Raw genomic sequence first — 21083 nt, forward strand, 5'->3', positions numbered from 1 at the left:
TGGCCAGGGACTATGTGTCTTCTCATTTCTCTGCCCTGATCTCTTTAACAGGTTTATAGGGAACTAAACTGGAGAGGAATGAAAGAGAAGCTGGAAAGAGACAGAGAATAATTATAACACTTTTTGTCTTTATTTATTTTACTCACACCAACCAGGTTGGGGCGCCATAGTATCCACAGTGATTCATGCAAACAGGTAAAATATGCATTATTATCCTAACATTGATAAATGCACATTTCAATGGGGTTCTCATTACACATTTAGGCCATGTTCACACGATCCTTTTTTTCATGCGGAATTGCCGCGATTTTCCCGCTGCGGGTCCGCAGCTGTTTTCCATGCAGGGTACATTACAATGTACCCTATGGAAAACAGGAACTGCTGTGCCCACAATGTGGAAAATCAAAAAAAAAAAAAGCCGCGCTGAATAGCTGCGGGAAAAAAGAAGTACCATGTCACTTCTTTTTTCGGAGCCGCAGCGGTTCTGCACCCATTGACCTCCATTGTGAGGTCAAACCCGCAGTAAAACCCGCAGATGAAAAAAATATCTGCGGGTTTTACTGCGGTTTGTGGTGCAGAACCGCTGCAGCAGGAAGTGCGGGGAAGCGGGCGGAAGTGCGTGGGCGGAAGTGCGTGGGCGGAGTGTGGCTGCCCCCCCGTGCTCCGATCCCGCCCCCCATGCTCCAATCCCACCGCCCCGTGCTCCGATGTCCCCCCCAGTGCTCCGATGCCCCCCCGTGCCCTAATCTCCCCCCCTTATACTTACCCGGCGTCCCGGTGTCCGTCCGGCCGTCTTCTCCCTGGGCGCCGCCATCTTGCAAAATGGCGGGCGCATGCGCAGTGCGCCCGCCGAATCTGCCGGCCGGCAGATTCGTTCCAAAGTGCATTTTGATCTCAGTGATCAAAATAAAAAAAAATAGTAAATGACACCCCCCCCTTTGTCACCCCATAGGTAGGGACAATAAAAAAAATTAAGAATTATTTTTTTCCACTAAGGTTAGAATAGGGTTAGGGGTAGGGTTAGGGGTAGGGTTAGGGTTAGGGGTAGGGTTAGGGGTAGGGTTAGTGGTAGGGTATTTTCAGCCATTTTAACCCTAAAAAACTTCCTAGAAAACACAGACTCTGCATAGAAAACTGCATAAAAAAAGGATCAAAAAAAGGATCAAAAAACGCATCAAAAAACGCATCAAAAAAGGACAAAAAAAGGACCAAAAAAAGGACCTGCGTTTTCTGCCAAGAGCTGCAGTTTTTTAAAAAACAGTCCTGAAAAAAAAAGGATGGAAATCAGGAACGTGTGAACATACCCTTAGTCCTCGGTAAAGTATCAGGTGGTTCTTATACAAACTAATCAAGGTATGCATATACAGCAGCCATCACGGCACGTTTTTCTACCCTTGGACATTCTAGTGATTACACATGATGGATATTGATATTTACACAGTTTCATGCTGCTGTGGTTGGGACAGCATAAATATTTCCCGTTTCCCTTTAATGTATACCAGTCCATTACATATTTCGTATTTTTTGGACTGTGTGCATCTATGATTAAGAAGAACGATAATACAGCATCCCTCCGCATCACTTACAGAACCACTATGCACTGGTGCAGTTCTCGCTCCTGCACCACATCGATAGATCCAATCGGTGCAGGACAGATGAGAAAGCTAAAAGGATCTGCACATCAACTGCTGATCATGTTATCAGCCAGAATCCTGGAAGAAAAGTCAAAACCTGGTAATATATCAATTTATTTAAATGTGTGTGTTTTTATGTAGCAGAGGGGTATGTGTGTGTGCTGTAGTGCATCGGTAGCAGTGAATAGGCAGTGACCCACAAAGTTCAAACATAAAAGATTCTTTAATATGTTATCTTCACACAGAAAAGGTTCCAATCCACACAAATGCATATAACTTCAGTGCATATAATTTCAGTGTTCAATTCACACCAGTTCATAACAGTATCTTTTAGATTGCACTCACTAAACACGCTTGTCCTCCTCTGACTAGTTACGTGGGAGTCCTGCACCGCTGTATCACAGACTCTACTCACAGCCATACACAGACCTTGACATTCTCCTGTCTGCAGCTGTGACACACACCAGTCCTTCCTTCGGGCACAGGACAGTCTACCTCTGGTTCACCTCCGGGCACAGGACCTGTCCACATCCGTGACCAGTCATCATGGACAGCAGCACCACTGTGTATGCTGTGGGTTGTCAGGCCTCTCTCTGGCCCTGACACACCTGAGACTCCTCAGACTCAACTCAATACTACAGGGCTTTTAACAATTGTAATCACAGCTACACCTGCGACTACAACGCCCCCTCATGGCCTCACTACGCCTCTGTGCGCATCCTGGGGAGAACAAACAGCGCCCCCTAGCTGTAACGGTCGTCACTGCCTCACAGTGTGTGTGTGTGTGTGTGTGAGTTGCCCACAGATCATAAGGCAGAAGGATATGAGTTTCAAATTTTCTTATTAAACTATTAAGAAAATATGTTAAGAACCCAATGTACATAAACGGACAATAACAAATTACAAAAAAGGGAAATAACACTGCCAGTAAATAATCGGTTAAGAAATCCCAATGCACTCAATTTTAAACCAAAACAAGAGAGAAATAGGACAAGGGGAATTACAGTGACACTAAGATAGGGGAAAGCAGGTAGATCAATACCTTTGAGAACTAATTTGCCACTAAAAAATTTTCCTACCTAACTGCGGAGGTTGGCACCCTAAAATACGATGTGGCTTCCTCATTCAATGACAGCGGTCCCTCAGAAAAATTCCTAACTATGACTCTATAAAGAAATAAAAAGTGCACATGAAAAATTGGTAATTATCTTGTGCTTTCACAATCCCCTTGTGTATAGCGGAGACCGATATCGCCATCACCAAGACCTCTGCTTTTCAATCACCAAGGCTCCAGTCTCAATGTGTTTCCTCCATAGATGTTAAGAGTTCATCAGGAGACACAGATCTTCAGTCAGGCACAGTTCTTGGCGACCATAGGAAGAGGAGGTTTATATGCTCAAGGGGGAAGTCCATTTCTGGGTTCACTTTTCCAGACTATGTGTCACTGGAGTGCGCGGTGCATTCCACACAGCGCTAATCAAAGAGCCCATTCACTTTAGGTGGGGCAAGACCAAGCTACACCACATAAGCCAGGTGAGACAGCATTGGGCAAGTCATCAATAGGTGCTGCGTCAACATTCAGTGACCCTGGCGTTGACGTTCTATGTCATGAAGAGGAGCATCATGTGTTCCATCATAGCACTACATTATCATTTCATGCTGCATGCGTTCCATTTCATCCATTCGCATGCTTTCCTGCACCTGATAAATGCCCAGAGAAATATATATGCAGCAATATTTTATATTTATATTTATATATATATATATATATATATATATATATATATATATATATATATATATATATGTAAGCATATACACATACACTGTGTGCCAAATTGCAAATTGGATTTAAGTTCAGGGCTCAATAGATAACTGAAATCAATCTTAAACACATGTGATAATTAGTTTTCCAGGTGATTCTGATAAAAGGAAAACAACTTAAAAATGATTTTCCACATTATTAAGCAGGCCAAAGGTTTCAAGTAATATGAGAAATAAAAAGGATCTCTCTGCTGCTGAAAAGCGTTAAATAGTGCAATGCCTTGGACAAGGTATGAAAAATTAGATACTTCACAAAAACTTTGTGATCATCATACTGTGAAGAGATTTGTGACTGAAACAGAGCACAGACAGAGTTCATGCAGATAAAGGCATAATGAGGAAGGTTTCTGCCAGACAAATTCATTGGATTAAGAGAGCATCTGCCAAAATACCATTGCAAAGCAGCAAACAGTTATTTGAAGCTGCTGGTGCCTCTGGAGTCCCTCAAACCTCAAGGTGTATGATCCTTCAAAGGCTTGCTGTGGTGCATAAACCTAATATTCGGCCACCCCTAAACATTGTTCATGAGCAGAAACGGTTGCAGTGGGCCCAGACATACATGAAGACTAATTTTTAAACAGTCTTGTTTACTGATGAGTGTCGAGCAACCCTGGATGGTCCAGATGGATGGAGTAGTGGATGGTTGGTGGATGGCTACCATGTCGCATCAATGCTGCGACGTCAGCAAGGAGGTGGAGAAATCATGTTTTGGGCCGGAATCATGGGGAAACAGCTGGTGGGGACTTTTAAGGTTCCTGAAGATGTGAAAATGACCTCTGTAAAGTAAATAGCGTTTCTGCCTGACAACTTTCCTCCATGGTCTAAAAGCAGAAACGTGCATTCAGGAGCAAAATCATCTTCATGCATGACAATGCCCCATCTCATGCTGCAAATAATACCTCTGAGTCATTGGCTGCCATGGGCATAAAAGGAGATAAACTCATGGTGTGGCCACCATCTTCCCCTGACCTCAACCCTATAGAAAACCTTTGGAGTATCATCCAGCACAAGATCTATGAGGGTGGGAGGCAGTTCACATCAAAACAGCAGCTCTGGGAGGCCATTCTGACTTCATGCAAAGACGTACAAGCAGAAACTCTCCAAAAACTCAAGAATGCAAGAATTGTGAAGGTGATATCAAAGGAGGTTTCCTATGCTAACATGTAACTTGGCCTTTTAGGATGTTTTGGAGTTAAATAGCTTTTTTGTTCAGTGAATGTGACCTCCTAATGCTGCAAATTCCACAAATGAGCATTTTCAGTTCTTTAAAACATATCAAATGTTTAGAAATTCTACTGTGCCTAATAGTTTGGAACAGTGCATTTTGAGGTTTTATTCATTTTGGAAATTATACTGTTATCATTGGGAGGTTTCTTCAATAAAATTCGATGTATACTCTAACGGGTGATGACTTTTATTAGACTGACTGTCATTTGCACCGACCATTTAGGAAAATCCGAGAAAAATGTCATCTGCATAATAATTTGGAACATAGTGTACACACACACACATACATATATTAAGTCCAATCCACAGACGGTCTGAAAATTCCATCTCCTGCTGATACATAGTCCAAACTATACACAATCATCAGTTCAAAAGTAAATGTTTGTTGATAAATCAGTCTTAAAAAAAGGAAAAAAAAGGGCACTAAGCTACCACCAATAGGTGGTCTGGATAGTATAGACATATTTACCAAATTAACTTACTTTGCCATTTCTTAGAATGCACATGTGTACTGGTGTTATGGTGACTAATGATTAAACTGTGTTTAAAATTGATGGATAAAACCTCTAATTTTCATTGTGGTTTGAGAAAAAAATGTAATCAACAGTCAATTTATGATCAGCTTTCACTATTTTCTTTAATCTTTTTATCACTTGTCCTTCCATGACAGAAGCATGAAGCCCTTCAATGAAACGGTCTTTGACTATGATTTAAAGGGAACATGTCAACAGGACTGTGCACAGTAACCTACAGTGTCTTGTCGGCGTCGTTCTACTGAATAAAATGATACCTGGTGATGAAATCAGTCTTGTGGCTGTTTTTTATTATTATTATTATTATTTATTATTATAGCGCCATTTATTCCATGGCGCTTTACATGTGAGGAGGGGTATACATAATAAAAACAAGTACAATAATCTTGAACAATACAAGTCACAACTGGTACAGTAGGAGAGAGGACCCTGCCCGCGAGGGCTCACAATCTACAAGGGATGGGTGAGGATACAGTAGGTAGGGTAGAATACAGTAGGTAGGGTAGATAGGTAGGTAGGTGTTTCTTAATCTTTATTTTTAGTTTTGTTTTAATGATATGCTTGTGTCTTAAGGTGGTGTTGGTGTATGTCAGGGGTGTCAAACTGCAATCCTCAAGGGCTGCAAACAGCTCATGTTTTAGGGATTTCCTTGTACTGCACAGGTGATAATTTAATCATCTACACACATAATGATTACAGCACCTTTTGCAAAGCTAAGGAAATCTTGAAAACACGCATGGTTTGCGGCCCTCGAGAAATGCAGTTTGACACCCCTGGTGTATGTGGTGTATTATATATTCGTAATGCAGACTGCTGACAGGTCACTGATCCTTCACTAACCTGCCCCCTAGTTTGCATGAGTACCATCAAATACTGAGTAAATAAAAAAAAGCCAGCATAATTGCATGGTTACTGCGTACTTAATAATCTCCTTTGCAGATTTACTTGAGCAAGGAAAAAAAAAAGTCATTTTGAAAATAGCACCCGGGGCGACTGCGCAGTAGCAGCTATCCTGCGCATGAGCAATGGCAGCCGTTGGCGATCTTCGAAAGCTGGTACTGCGCAGCATTTTGTCAATAAATTTACAAAGCCTCGTTCTTTTAGGATCTATTCAGATTTTGAGGGGCCTATATATTGGAAACTCCCCAAAACAAAATTTTTGTGGTAAAAATGTAACTACTTTTTCTTCACTGCCAAATGGTATAAAATTACACACCTGTAGTGTCAATAAGATCACTGCAACCCTAGATTAATTCATCAAAAGGTGTAGTTTGTAAAATGGGGTCATTTATGAGGCGTTCTGCTGTTCTGGCACCTCAGAAGCTTTCCCAGTGGGTCATGGAAGCCGCCAACCATAACAGCAAAATCTGAATTATAATATGGTGACTCTTTCCTTCTTAACTTTGCAATGTGCCAGAAAAGTCATTCCTGTTTACATGTAGGGTATTGGCGTACTCAGGAGAAATTTTTAAAACTAGTCCATTTTTCCTAATAACCCTTAGAAAAATTGAAAACTTGGAGTCAAAACAACATGTTAGTGGTAAAACTGTAATTATTCTTTCTTCAACGCCCACTAGTGGAATATTCTGTGAGGCATATGTGGTGTCAATATGACCAGTGGACTTTTAGATGAATTCATTGGGGAGTGTAGTTTGTAAAATGAGGTCAAATATCGGGGGAGTTTCTGCTGCTCTGGCACCTCAGGGACTCTGCCAATGTGACATGGCACTCTTAAACCATTCCAGCAAAATCTGAACATATGGGGTATTGGCGTACTCAGGAGAAATCGCACAACAAATTTTGGGGTCCATTTTCTCCTGCTATCCTTGTGAAAATGAAAAATGGTTTTGGCTAAAACAACATTTTGTGGGAATTGATTCATTTTATCAGCTAAATGTAAAGGAGTCTAGTTTCCAAAATGGGGTCACTTGTGGGGTTTTCAAATCTGGGGCTCTCCAAACGAGATATGGCATTCGCTAATTTTTCTAGCAAATTTTGCATTCATAAAAAAAATAGGGACTAAAGTAACTTTTTCTTATTTTCACAGCTCAAAAATATAATCTTCTGTGAAGCTCCTAAGGGTGCTCACTTTTCTGAGCACACAGATATCCCACATGTGGTCAGAAACTTCTATTTGGACAAACGGTAGGGTTCGGAAGGGAAGGAGCACCATTTGAATTTTGGAACACTAATTGGCTGAAATAGAATGTGGGCAAAATGTTGCATTTGCAGAGCTCATAAGTTGCCTAAACAGCAGAAACTCCCACAAGTGTCTCCATTTTTTAAACTACACCCCTCAAGGATTTTATCCAGGGGTATAGTGAGCATTTTGAACTCACAGGTACTAAACAGAATTTGATAACATTAGGTTGTGATATTGAAAATGTTCATTTTTTTCACCAAAATGTTTCTTTAGCTTCACATTTTTCACTTTTGCAAGATACTACACCAAAAAGTGGACCCCACAGTTTATTACTCATTTTCATTTAAGTGTGGCAAAACCCCACATGTAGTCAAAAAGTTCTGCTTTGATAAATGGCAGGGCTTGGAACGGAAGGAGCAATATTTGAATGTTGGAACACAAATTTGGCTCTATTGGAATAGATTTTCGCATTTGCAAGAGCACATGCAGATCAAAAACAACAGAAAATCCCCATAAATGTATTTTTATAAATTATACCTTATAATGTATTTATCTAGGGAGGTAGTTAGTAGTTTGATATCACCATTTTTTATACAGTTGATACAACAGAAGTTTGAAAAATTGCAATTTGCATTTTTTTTCACTGTCTCTATCAAGAAATAATACTCACAAACAGAGGCATGCCCCTAGAATACATTTGCAGATTATAAAATGTGATCTTGTAAACAAAACAGCTGTATATTGTAGCAAGAAAAATATATTGTTCTATAGTGAATGGCAAAATGTTCAAAATATGGAGGAAAACGCAGCCAACTATGGGGGAAACCTGTGTTTGTTCCAAAGATCAAAGAACACCAGCAGGGTTTACCTTTCAAAGAGATTGGTGGTACGTCATCTGTTAAGCTCCATCAATCCCTATATGAGGGACAAATGTGCCAGTCGAAGTGATACACCATAACATAATCCTGGCCGCCAAGGTAGGAACCACTATGTGCGAAAAACTACCAATCACCTACAGAACTCTAAAAGTATTGTCTGGTACAGGAGGCTGGGCAAAAACCATGCAGTAAAGCACCTAGTGTATAAATACGTAACAGCCTCATTATTAGAGATCCTTCAATAATATGATCATGCCCGTATAACCAACATAAATAACATGTTATTATAAAAATGGAAACAAAAGTTTTGTAAAGCAAGACAAATGTTTGTGAATGATCAGTCCTTGTGTGAATATTAGTTTGGTGTGTGATGATCACATCCTGGAATTACCATATTTTTCGGATTATAAGACGCACTTTTATGATCCCCCAAATTAGGGGGAAAACGGGGGGTGTCTTAAAAACTGAACGCTGTTCTTACCGAGGGGTCATTGCTAAGAGCCCGGAGCTGGGGGTGTTGCAGTGGTGGTGCAGTGGTCCTGCGGCGTGCAGTGGTGGTACAGCGGCGAACGGTGGTCCTGCGATGGTGGTATGGCGGCGAACGGTAGCCCTGTGGTGGGGGCATATGGTGGCCTCCATTTTTTTTCCGGGGACAGGGGGTTCAGGCTTCCATCTCGGCGCAGGTGCAGATGGAGTAAAGCCAAGATCTCCTGCCTCTATGCGATATCTCCAGGAAAATGGCTGAGGTGCAAATTGAGATCTCGGCACCAAGATCTCCTTCTGCGCATGCGCTGCCCCGGCAGCCATTTTCCCCACAGTCCAGAGCATAGTAAACAGTTCGGGGGCTCTGTGCTTTCACAAAATGTCGGCGAAGCCCCCGCCCCACCACTCTTGCCTCCTCCAGCAGCGACTCAGGGACCCTGTTCCACTGTGGTCTGCACCATCAAACAGCAGCGACCCTGGGACTCCGCTTCACCGCAGCCACCATCCCCGGTAAGCAATAAGAAGCCTGGATTGTAAGACGCATCACCATTTTATTAAAAAAAAAAGTTTTTTTTTCCTATTTTTCTCCTCAAAATTTGGGGGGCATCTTATAATCCGGTGCGTCTTATAAACCGCAAAATACTGTAAATTGTGTAAAATTTGTTTTACAAATGAAAATATTCTCTTCAGTGCTTGTTCCACAAAAATTATTCTAGCGATGCCCACTACACAGAAAATATAAATTTCAATTTAAAAAAAAAAAAAAAGACCCTACCACACAATTTGGTGTAATTCATGACAATTTAATAATTGTAATATGTGTGGTAGAGCTCAAAACAGGAGGAGATAGAAATGCCTAGTTTGGATGGGCAGATGGGACAATAACACTAGGAGTTGCTTCCTACAAACCAGGTATCTTTTTGGGGGATACTTTTGGGTGGGAGTGGCAGAGACAGGGCACTCTGCAAGACTCGGGGCATTCTCGGATTCTAAGCCTGCCTCCTGTACCTTCAGGTCAAATAGGAGACACTCGACAATTTTCTCTTGGAACTGGGGAAAAGTGAGTGCCCATTGTGACTTTTATGGAGAATGAAACTGTTCTATGCAGCAGTCTGGATGAGGTAGATTGCTACCTTTTATACCAGGCCTTGGTCTTTTGCTTCACCAGGTATGGTTGAAGCACCTGGTCCGACAAGCCAACGCCTCCCATAAATGTATTATAGTCTAGTATGCAGACTTGTTCTTTCTTATCCATAGTGGTGCCCCTGTCTCTGACCATCACAGTGGTGTATATTTCGTATATTACAAATATATGAACATATATTGTATTAGAAAGGTGCACAAGTACCCTGATGTGCCCTTGCACATCTACTATATACTGTAATTGTCTAAGGGTCACTTCCGTCTTTCTGTGTGTGTGTGTCTGTCTGTCTTTCTGTCTGTCACGGAAATCCCAAGTCGCTGATTGGTCGCGGTCAAACGGCCACGACCAATCAGCAATGTTCACAGCCGCGAAATGGCAGCTCCCTACTCCCCTGCCGTCAGCGCCCGCTCCATACTCCCCTCCAGTCAGCGCTCACACAGGGTTAATGGCAGTGTTAACGGACCGCGTTATGCAGCGGTGTTACGCAGTCCGTTAACGCTGCTATTAACCCTGTGTGACCAACTTTTTACTATTGATGCTGCTATGCAGCATCAATAGTAAAAAGATCTAATGTTAAAAATAATAAAAAATCATTATATACTCACCTTCCGGCACCTTTCCCGGTCCTCGCGACGGTCCGGTCCATGCATTGCGGTCTCGCGAGATGATGACGTAGCGGTCTCGCGAGACTGCTACGTCATCATCTCGCGAGACCGCAATGCACTTTTGGGACCGGAGCGTTGGGAGGAGCTTCGGTAAATGCCTGGGCTGGATCTGGGGGCCAACGGAAGGTGAGTATATAACTAATTTTTAATTTAATTCTTTTTTTAACAGGGATATGGTGCCCACATTGCTTTATACTACATGGGCTGTGTTAGATACTGCATGGGCTGTGCTATATACTACATCTCTGTGCTATATACTATGTGGGCTGTGCTATATACTACGTGGTGGCTGTGGTATATATTACGTGGCTGGGCAATATACTACATTGCTGTGCTCTATACTACGTGGCCTGGGTTATATACTGCATGGGCAGTGTTATATACTATGTCTCTGTGCTATATATTACGTGGCTGTGCTATATACTATGTGGCTGTGCTACATACTACGTGGCTGTGCAATATATTACGTGGCTGTGCAATATAGTACGTGGCTGGGCAATATACTATGTGTCTGTGCTATACACTACGTGTCTGTGCTATACACTACGTGTCTGTGCTATACACTATGTGTCTGTGCTATATACTACGTGGCTGGGCAATATACTACGTGGCTGGGCAATATACTACGTGGCTGGGCAATATACTATGTGGCTGGGCAATATACTACGTGGCTGGGCAATATACGTGTCTGTGCTATTTACTACGTTGGCTGTGCTATATACTAAGTGGCTGGGCAATATACTACGTGGCTGTGTTATATACTACGTGGGCTGAGTTATATACTACGTGGGCTGTGTTATATACTACGTGGGCTGTGCTATATACTATGTGGCTGGGCAATATACTACGTGGCTGTGCTATATACTACGTGGCTGTGTTCTATACTACGTGGGCTGTTTTATATGCTACTTGGCTGTGCTATATTTCTCTGCTGTATCTGTTCATCATGAATCGTGGTATGTGTTAAAGAGCGGGCCCACTGAGACTCTTTCACCCGGGGCCCTCAAAAACCTGAAGCCGGCCTTGGCTTCACTGATTAGTCACGCCCGGACACGAACAATCAGCGACAGTCGCAGTCCGCCCGCGAATTGGCACAGAATTTGAACCACGCTTCGCTAATTGGTTGCGGCCGGCCAGCCAAATCCTGTGTATAAATTGCATTATTCTGAAAACTTCATAAATAAACTACATACATATTCTAGAATACTTGATGCGTTAGAATCGGGCCACCATCTAGTTGTATATAATTTTAAACTGTATTTTGCTCTCTTGAAAGGGACGGATCTTGAAACTCATGAGGGACTTGTCGATCACGTGATCAGAGACTGTAAAAACTAGCCCCGATTGCGTCCTCCAGGGTCTCAACTACCCCTGGTAGCTAAAACTCCGGACATTTTCAGATGCTGGAGGGCTGCTATTGCTTTATTTCTCAGTCCTGATAAACAGCATCGCTGAGGAATAAGGCCCTTTAAGTTCGGTCGTTAAAAGGCGTATTGGCGGTCATTAAGGGATTACAATGTTATTTACTGTTGCTTCTATAAAGAATTGTATTAAAAACATTGCAAAGGACATACATAATCCAATAATTTAAAACAGATTTTTAACGTACCGTGATTTCCTGTTCATATGTCCACACTCCACATGCCAACTCAACGCAGAAAATTACTAGCAAGCTCCCAAAATACTGCAAGGAAAAAAGATAAGTGTATAAAAGTCAAATTTAGCACTTCAAAAATCTACTACATTAATCTGTAATACAAATGCCTTGAAGAAACAAAACAACAACGCTAACGAATGACCTACCATGTTGCCCTATTATAAAATCAGATTTAAGTCTTTGTCATATTATGCTCATGCTGGTAATTGGCTCATCTTTGGTGTAACCAGAGTCTGATTGGCCCCAATGCAAGATTTGGACAGGGCAACATACATACACAGTACAGACCAAAAGTTTGGACACACCTTCTCATTTAAAGATTTTTCTGTATTTTGAGGACTTTTTCTGTATTTTCAGGACTATGAAAATTGTACATTCACACTGAAGGCATCAAAACTATGAATTAACACATGTGGATTATATACTTAACAAAAAAGTGTGAAACAACTGAAATTATGTCTTATATTCTAGGTTCTTCAAAGTAGCCACCTTTTGGTTTGATGACTGCTTTGCACACTCTTGGCATTTTCTTGATGAGCTTCAAGAGGTAGTCACCGGGAATGGTCTTCCAACAATCTTGAAGGAGTTCCCAGAGATGCTTAGCACTTGTTGGCCCTTTTGCCTTCACTCTGCGGTCCAGCTCACCACAAACCATCTTGATTGGGTTCATATCTGGTGACTGTGGAGGCCAGGTCATCTGGTGTAGCACCCCATCACTCTCCTTCTTGGTCAAATAGCCCTTACACAGCCTGGAGGTGTGTTTGGGGTCATTGTCCTGTTGAAAAATAAATGATGGTCCAATTAAACGGAAACCAGATGGAATAGCATGCCGCTGCAAGATGCTGTGGTAGCCATGCTGGTTCACTATGCCTTCAATTTTGAATAAATCCCCAACAGTGTCACCAGCAAAGCACCCCCACTCCATCACACCTCCTCCTCCATGCTTCACGGTGGGAACCAGGCATGTAGAGTCCATCCGTTCACCTTTTCTGCGTGACACGGTGGTTAGAATCATATTTGGACTCATCAGACCAAAGCACAGATCGCCACTGGTCTAATGTCCATTCCTTGCGTCCTTTAGCCCAAACAAGTCCCTTCTGCTTCTTGCCTGTCCTTAGCAGTGGTTTCCTACCAGCTATTTTACCATGAAGGCCTGCTGCACAAAGTCTCCTCTTAACAGTTGTTGCAGAGATGTGTCTGCTGCTAGAACTCTATGAGTCATTGACCTGGTCTCTAATCTGAGCTGTTGTTAAGCTGCGATTTCTGAGGCTGGCGACTCAGATAAACTTATCCTCAGAAGCAGAGGTGACTCTTGGTCTTCCTTTCCTGGTGCGGTCCTCATGTGAGCCAGTTTCTTTGTAACGCTTGATGGTTTTTGCCACTGCACTGACTGACCTTCATTTCTTAAAGTAATGATGGCCACTCATTTTTCTTTACTTAGCTGCATAATACAAATTCTCACAGTCTATTCAGTAGGACTGTCAGCTGTGTACCCACCAGACTTCTGCACAACACAACTGATGGTCCCAACCCCATTTATAAGGCAAGAAATCCCACTTATTAAACCTGACAGGGCACACCTGTGAAGTGAAAACCATTCCCGGTGACTACCTCTTGAAGTTCATCAAGAAAATGCTAACAGTGTGCAAAGCAGTCATCAAAGCAAAAGGTGGCTACTTTGAAGAACCTAGAATATAAGACATATTTTCAGTTGTTTCACGCTTTTTTGGTAAGTATATAATTCCACATGTGTTAATTCATAATTTTGATGCCTTCAGTGTGAATGTACAATTTTCATAGTCATGAAAATACAAAAAAATCTTTAAATGAGAAGGTGTGTCCAAACTTTTGGTCTGTACTGTACATAAAAACGAAAGATGTCACTTCTATGCGCCCCCAGTCACGCACATGCCAATGTCAGCTGCTGGCCTCCGACTGACTGGCAGCATGCAATGCTGCGCCCGGGCCTGTGTTTTGCAATACAAATCAGCATCTGAGGACGCACATCCAGATGAAATTTGCTGGTGTTGGCAGGCCCCTCACCTGCCAGACTCTATATTAGATAGATTAGACATGTATAAGTTATGTGGGTGAGCTAATGCTTTACCTGTGTAGTTTATTGTACATGAGATCAACACGACTGCCGTTAGAACTTTTCCCACGGCATGTGCGCTGACGTCAGTGAGTTGAACGGAGTCCATTAGCTGTGAACTCCCAGGATCTTTGTGAAGGCACAGAGTGAGAACTTTCTCATGCTCGCGATGACATCAGTGAGGTGAAATGGTTTCACTGTGAGGCGCTGAGCAAGTACATGCAGCTCAGTGTCTTTGCTGGATGGCAGGCTGTTTGAGGAGTCCCCAATTTTAATAACTAGGCAAGGCTAAGTATACCTATGAACTGATAATAATAGCCTGTGAAGTTCCATGTATATTACCACCTTCCCAGGCTTTAAACAGCTGCCCCCAATTGTCCGCTTTTCCACTGATTCCATAGAAATCAGAAGTCTATGGCTGTACTTTAAAATAAATAAATACTCCATCTACTGTACATCTATATATATATAAATGTGTGTGTATCAGCCATGCCCACTCCACTTAGCCTCAACCAATCACTAAGCATGTGTGCATATATCAGCCACGCCCACTCCACTTAGCCCTAACCAATCACTAAGCATGTGTGTATATATCAGCCACGCCCACTCCACTTAGCCCTAACCAATCACTTTTTATGGCCAAAAGTTGCAATATTCTTTGCACACTATGCAAATTAAAATTACACAAATGTCCTACATTAGGTTACATAGAGTACAATTGTGCAAAAAAAATTATAAACTACAAATTAGGCTAACAGACCTAGATAAAGAAAACAATGCCATAATGCAAAGCAAAAAAAAGTCCATGGTATCTCATTAGTGGGAAACATCAGTGAACCATGACGGCCTTATCTTTTACTTGCTCCACTAGCAGCTACTGGGAATATACTGGAGGCAGGAATGCTGCAAGTTCACATTTTCTTCTTTACACAAGGAGTATAATGGCTTGTTCACACGTTGCATTTTTGCACGTGATTTAAAATGATTAAAAAAAAAAATCACTGCACTTTACAGTGCCAGCAAAGTGAGTGAGCTTTCTGAAATCACATGCACAAAGCGTTTTTTCAAATCTAATATAACAGAGAACCCAATGTATGGAAATCAATACATGTATGTTAAAAAGAATGTATTGGTATATATATAATAACCAAATTACGAACAAGATAAGGACAAGGAAAGGTGCAATATAATAAAATGCCTTTATTAAAAATTATATATAAATATATATATACTGGGCAACAATTGGCAACACCAGAAGTGTGCCTGTAACTGGAGGAAGATATAAAATATTTCAGCAAAATAGCAATAATTCAACGGACACGAAGAGGACTGGTTACATATGAATAGAAAAAAAATAAATAAATAAATAAATAAATTAAAAAAAAAATAGATTAAAAATAAAAGAATATAAACATTATTATATATGAATAAATGCAATTCTATACCCGGAATTATGGGCAATTGTAGTGAAGGGTACACAAAAAATGTATAAAAAATGGTATAAAAACCATATATAACACAAAAAATGAAAAAAAAAATGAAAAAATAGAAGTGTAAAAATATTATATATATATAAATACGTGCAAAAGTAGCAAATAAAGTGCACAAAAAAGGTGACCCAAGCCTGTATTATAGGTATGTGAGGAGAGCACATAGGCAATAAAATTAAAGGTGCATATGGACATACACAATGGCATATATGAATAGTGTGAGACGTGCCAAAGTCACAAAAATGCTGAATGCAGAGTTGGATAAGTCCAGGCTAATTACCTCTTCCTACAAGCGGTCCGATCCTCCAGGTACAGTGCACCCCGACGCGCGTTTCGGACTGTGTCCTTCGTCAGGGGAGGGCAAGTTGCTTCAGATACTCAACTTGTGCACACACCCTTATCGATTATGACACATTTGACGCAGAGAAAAATGTAGCATTTTACAGTACCAGCAATGCGAATGAGATTTCTGAATTTTCATTTTCTTTTTTCAAATCTGCAGCATGTCAATTCTTCAATTCAAAAGAATGGTTGAAAAACACAAGTAAAAATGTTATCAAAGACACGGCCAATATTTTACACAGCGTTTGTCTTGCCAATTTGAAAAATCTGCTGCACATACTGAACGTGTGCACATATCCTAAAGAGAGGACAGTGTATTTGTGTGGAGTGTATGGATGTAGATCATATTTATACAACCCATACTCTGAATCATGTCAGCAGGTAGTGGGAAATGTGTAACTTTTACAGTCTCATAAAATGACTTTTTTGTTTGTTTGTGGAGTTACATTACAAGCTTTATACGTGCTGCACAGCAATGTCCTAAAAATATGCCAAAAATAAAGATGTTGTGTGTGGCCAGTTTTAGTATCTTGCAAATCTGAAATTAAATAAGCAAACTACAAGTTAAAAAGTGGGAGATAAATTCCAGCCTGAGCAGTGGTCAGACCAGGGACATCACAGATGCACATGTAATTTATAGCCATCAGTTGTTTATTGCTTTGCCAACTGGACAGGATATAAAACAAGTGGAATCCAAAGTAAATTCCAGAAATCTGGATAAAGCAACTGTGTGGTCTTTAGTGACAAACATATTTACAGCTTGCTCTGCTAGAAGTTGGATTGATTGAAATGATGGAACCTCCAATTTGAGTAGCATCATGGCAGCCAGATTACTTTTAGAACAACTAAATATAATGCCTTCATACGGTGATAACACAGTATCAAATTGATAAAATAATTCTATTCTAGACTAATCAAAATATTCTTTACAATCAGGTATGAACTTAATAACTCAGCCCTGAAGGAAGGGCAGAAAATCTAGATGATTTATCTAGATGGATAAAAATGGCATAAATAGAAACATAAAACTGTACAGCACAATTTAAGGTGAAGTTTAAGGCACATAAAGGCTGCACAAACCCCGCTGGCCTAATGACCTTCCATTCCACTGGTTTTCATGTACTGTAAATTATGCATGAGTTTTATAGTTTCTGTTTCTCTTATATTAAACCCACTTTTCATACCGCTTCCGATCTGTCACCTCAAAAGTTATGAAAAATAAATTCCAAGAGAACGGAAATTATAGAACGCTATTACTTGAGAGGAAAGTCAATATCTCCATTAATTAGAGTTGGCACAAAGCGATTCGCAGGACTCAGACCAGCAGCCATGTCAGTAATATGTGGCTGATTGACAATTGTGCAGAGAACCGCCTCTTATATGACGGCATCCCGGTTCCTCTTTTGATTAGCCAGTCTGGAGCTACATCGTATGGACGCATGTATCAACTTTGATGTCGTGCCAGACTGGCTAATCAACAGATGAGATGGGGATGCCGGCAGGTAAGAGGTATTCCTCAGGCTTTCGTTCAGGAGCCACAGATTACCGAAGTGGCCACTGTACCAGTTTTTGCAAATTCAAACTTTAATATGTCCGAGTGTAGAAATGTAATTTCCCACTTACCTTACATTATCTATGATACTGATGGTTCTTAAGGTATTAATACATTAAAGGGAACCTGTCACCCCCCCCCCCCCCCCCAGGCGTTTGTAACTAAAAGAGCCTCGAAGTAAAAGAAAGTTCTACTTCCGCACTGCCACGATTAGCTGACCCCAACGTGCACAACACCTTAGACCACATATAATGGGCATGTATGGCTGATAATATCCTTTTACATTACCAACGGGGTGCTGCATCCAACAAAAGCATACAGAGTTCATGAAGAAAAAAACAAGAAAAAGATTGGAGCGCACTTACCCAGGTAAAATAGTCACCACTTTCTTAGGACTTTGTACAAAAAGCAGGGAAGGGAGTGGACAAAGATCGGACGACGGCCGTTTCGTGCAAAGCGGCACTTCATCGGGTCCTATAGCTGAATGAACACCAGGAGGATTTTGTAGACAAATCAAGCCTCAAGCTCCTCCACTCATGCAGCATATGGGTGGGAATAACCACCAATGATAGAAACATGAACAATAGTGCAATAAAAACAACACACACAATTAAAATCAAACTCTGTGAACTAAACTTGAAGCAGAGTTAAACATTATCTGCAGTGAGATTAGCTATCTACAAAAAAACCGACATGTCCAGCTTTTCATTCATACCAAGGGGTCCCGCTGTGTCTGTGTGGAGAATCCACCTGGCCTCTCTGCGTAGAAGGAGGCAGTGCAGATCTCCTCCCCCCTCTGGCAGAGAAACCTGTTCCAGTCCAGCGAACCGTAACAACTGCACGTTACCTGCATGGTGAGTTTTGACATGATCTATTAGCCTGGGAGCCCCTTTGCCGGTCCTCACAGAGTTAAAATGCTCTCTAACCCGTACGAACATCGGCCGGATAGTCTTGCCAATGTAAAAGAAGCCGCAAGGGCAAAAAATGACATAGACTACATACGTAGTTCTGCAGGATATAAAATCGCGTACTACGTGTTGTATGTGCCCCACTGTAATCATACTGCCAATATGGTGATATGTACAGAAATTGCAACGCCCACATTTGAAATTGCCTTTTGGTCTATTCTGAATCAGCCAATTGCTATGATCTGATACAAAACGATTACGGACCAAACAGTCCTTAATGTTTTTGCTACGGCGACTAGCAAACAGCGGTCCCCTATCTACTATTTCCTTCAGATCGCTATCATGTCTCAAGATCTGCCAATTTTTACGAATTGCTGCTCTAATTTGATTATCTAGTGGTCCAAATTTAAAGCTGAACACAAATTTTTTCTCATGTGTCTTATGCCTGGAAGATATTGAGTCCGCTGTGACTGCTCTATCATGGGCACTATTGAGAATTGAACTGGGATACCCCCGCTTCTTAAACCTATCATAAAGCTCAACAGATTGTTGTGCAAAGCCCTCCGGGTCACTATTAATTCTCTTCACCCTCAGAAATTGACTATATGGTAGAGAACATTTAGTATAGGAAGGGTGGGCACTGGCAAGTGTAGTAAGGAATTTGATGCCGATGGCTTTCGGTACACCTCTGTGTGGATCCTACTATCCCTCACTTGTAGTTTGCCATCTAGGAAAACCAAACTAGCCCCTCCAAATTGCGAGGTAAACAACATATTCTGTCAAGGTATCCTGGTGCCCGTCCCACACCATGAATATGTCATCAACATATCTAGCATAAAGCTTGATATGCTTGAGAAACGGGTTATTTGAGGAATAAATATATTCCTCTTCAAACCTAGCAAGAAAGAGGTTAGCCAGGGTACATGCGACGGGGGTACCCATAGTTAGTTTGTAACTAAAAGAGCCACCTTGTGCTGCACTAATGCTGCATTCTGACAAGGTGGCTCTTTTAGTTTGGGTCCCTGGCACTGCTGCAATCATCGCTTTTGAAATTTGTCCCTCATACTGTGAAATCGCCAGGGGGGCAGGTCTTTCCCCCCTAATCCAGATGCCTCACAGCTGTCACTTATGGCCTCTGTGTGCCGGACACCGTCTCCTCTTACTTCATTAGCGTCCCCGGCGCCAACGCTGTAAGATCAAAGGGCAGCGCAACTGCGCATGCCCGAAAAAAAAAATTACAGCGCAGGCACCCGGAACACTAATGAAGGAAGAAGAGGCAGTGCCCGGCGCGCAGAGGCCATGACTGACAGCTGTGGTGCGTCTGGATTAGGGGGGAAAGACCTGCCCCCGTGGTGATTTGGAGGTATGAGGGACAAATTTCAAAAACGATTATTGCAGCAGTGCAGGGACCCAAACTAAAAGAGCATCCTTGTCAGAATGCAGCATTAGTACAGCACAAAATGGCTCTTTTAGTTACAAACACCTGGGGGGTGACAGGTTCCCTTTAAATATTAAAACCTGGCTTAGAAGTATAGCCTGATCTTCCACTTCATAAAAGTGCTTTGTACTAAAAGTCAAAAAGAGCATCATACAATGTTGTTTTACATGCACATCCCAAGACAACACTACATGAAATATGGATCGCTGTCAAAGGAGAACTATACAGCAAGAAAATCTATGAAGCTAGAGAATAACATCACAAAAGCCAGTGAAATAAAAAAAGTAATGATGATGACCTACTGAGCCAACCTCAATGCCAGGCTGTATAAATACAAGGAAATGTACTGCAGTTCTGGTCAGATTGGGTCCAAATGCTTTAGATGTTGATAGCTAAAGAATTAACTCTGACTGCCAGAATGTGATCTGTTCTTCCCTTCACCAATACTCCCCAAGACATGGAACATATTAAGCAAGAATAGAAAAATTACCAGCCCCTTCTCTTTAGAAAGATTCCTTTCTCCTTTTCTCTGCATCTGCTCTCTCATCTTAAATACTAAACTCAGCTAATAACACCACATTAAGCTCTTCTAGACTGTACAAGACCTCCCCACATAATGGCATATAACCAAAATGCAAGCCCGTGTTTTAATATTCTGAATATTTTATTCTGCCTAACAATGCTATATTAGAAGTTTTTTTTTATTATTATAAAACTTTTTTCTAGCACACTTTTAGGGATCCTTGCCATCTTGGGTGGAAGTGCCTCGGCTTAATGTTCTCACTTCTCTCCAAAATGCAATCCATGCAATTTGCATACACCAACAGAATACTGCAACACTCTCCTTTACGCCAATTGGTACATACAGTGCCTACAAGTAGTATTCAACCCCCTGCAGATTTAGCAGGTTTACACATTTGGAATTAACTTGGCATTGTGACATTTGGACTGTAGATCAGCCTGGAAGTGTGAAATGCACTGCAACAAAAAAGAATGTTATTTCTTTGTTTATATTTTTTTTAAATTGTGAAAAGTCTTTTCAGAGGGTCATTTATTATTCAACCCCTCAACCC

General features: G+C 41.4%; 1 protein-coding gene across 1 annotated transcript in view; it reads right to left on the reverse strand.

Moving 5' to 3' along the window:
• Positions 1–21083, reverse strand: part of TSPAN12 (tetraspanin 12) — a 332545-nt gene that overhangs the window by 103917 nt on the left and 207545 nt on the right. The window contains exon 5 of the mRNA XM_069764867.1: positions 12141–12215. Coding sequence (XP_069620968.1) covers positions 12141–12215 — 75 coding nt within the window. The remainder of the gene's footprint in view (positions 1–12140; positions 12216–21083) is intronic.

Source organism: Ranitomeya imitator, chromosome 4 (assembly GCF_032444005.1).
Source record: "Ranitomeya imitator isolate aRanImi1 chromosome 4, aRanImi1.pri, whole genome shotgun sequence".
NCBI classification, from domain to species: Eukaryota; Metazoa; Chordata; class Amphibia; order Anura; family Dendrobatidae; genus Ranitomeya; species Ranitomeya imitator.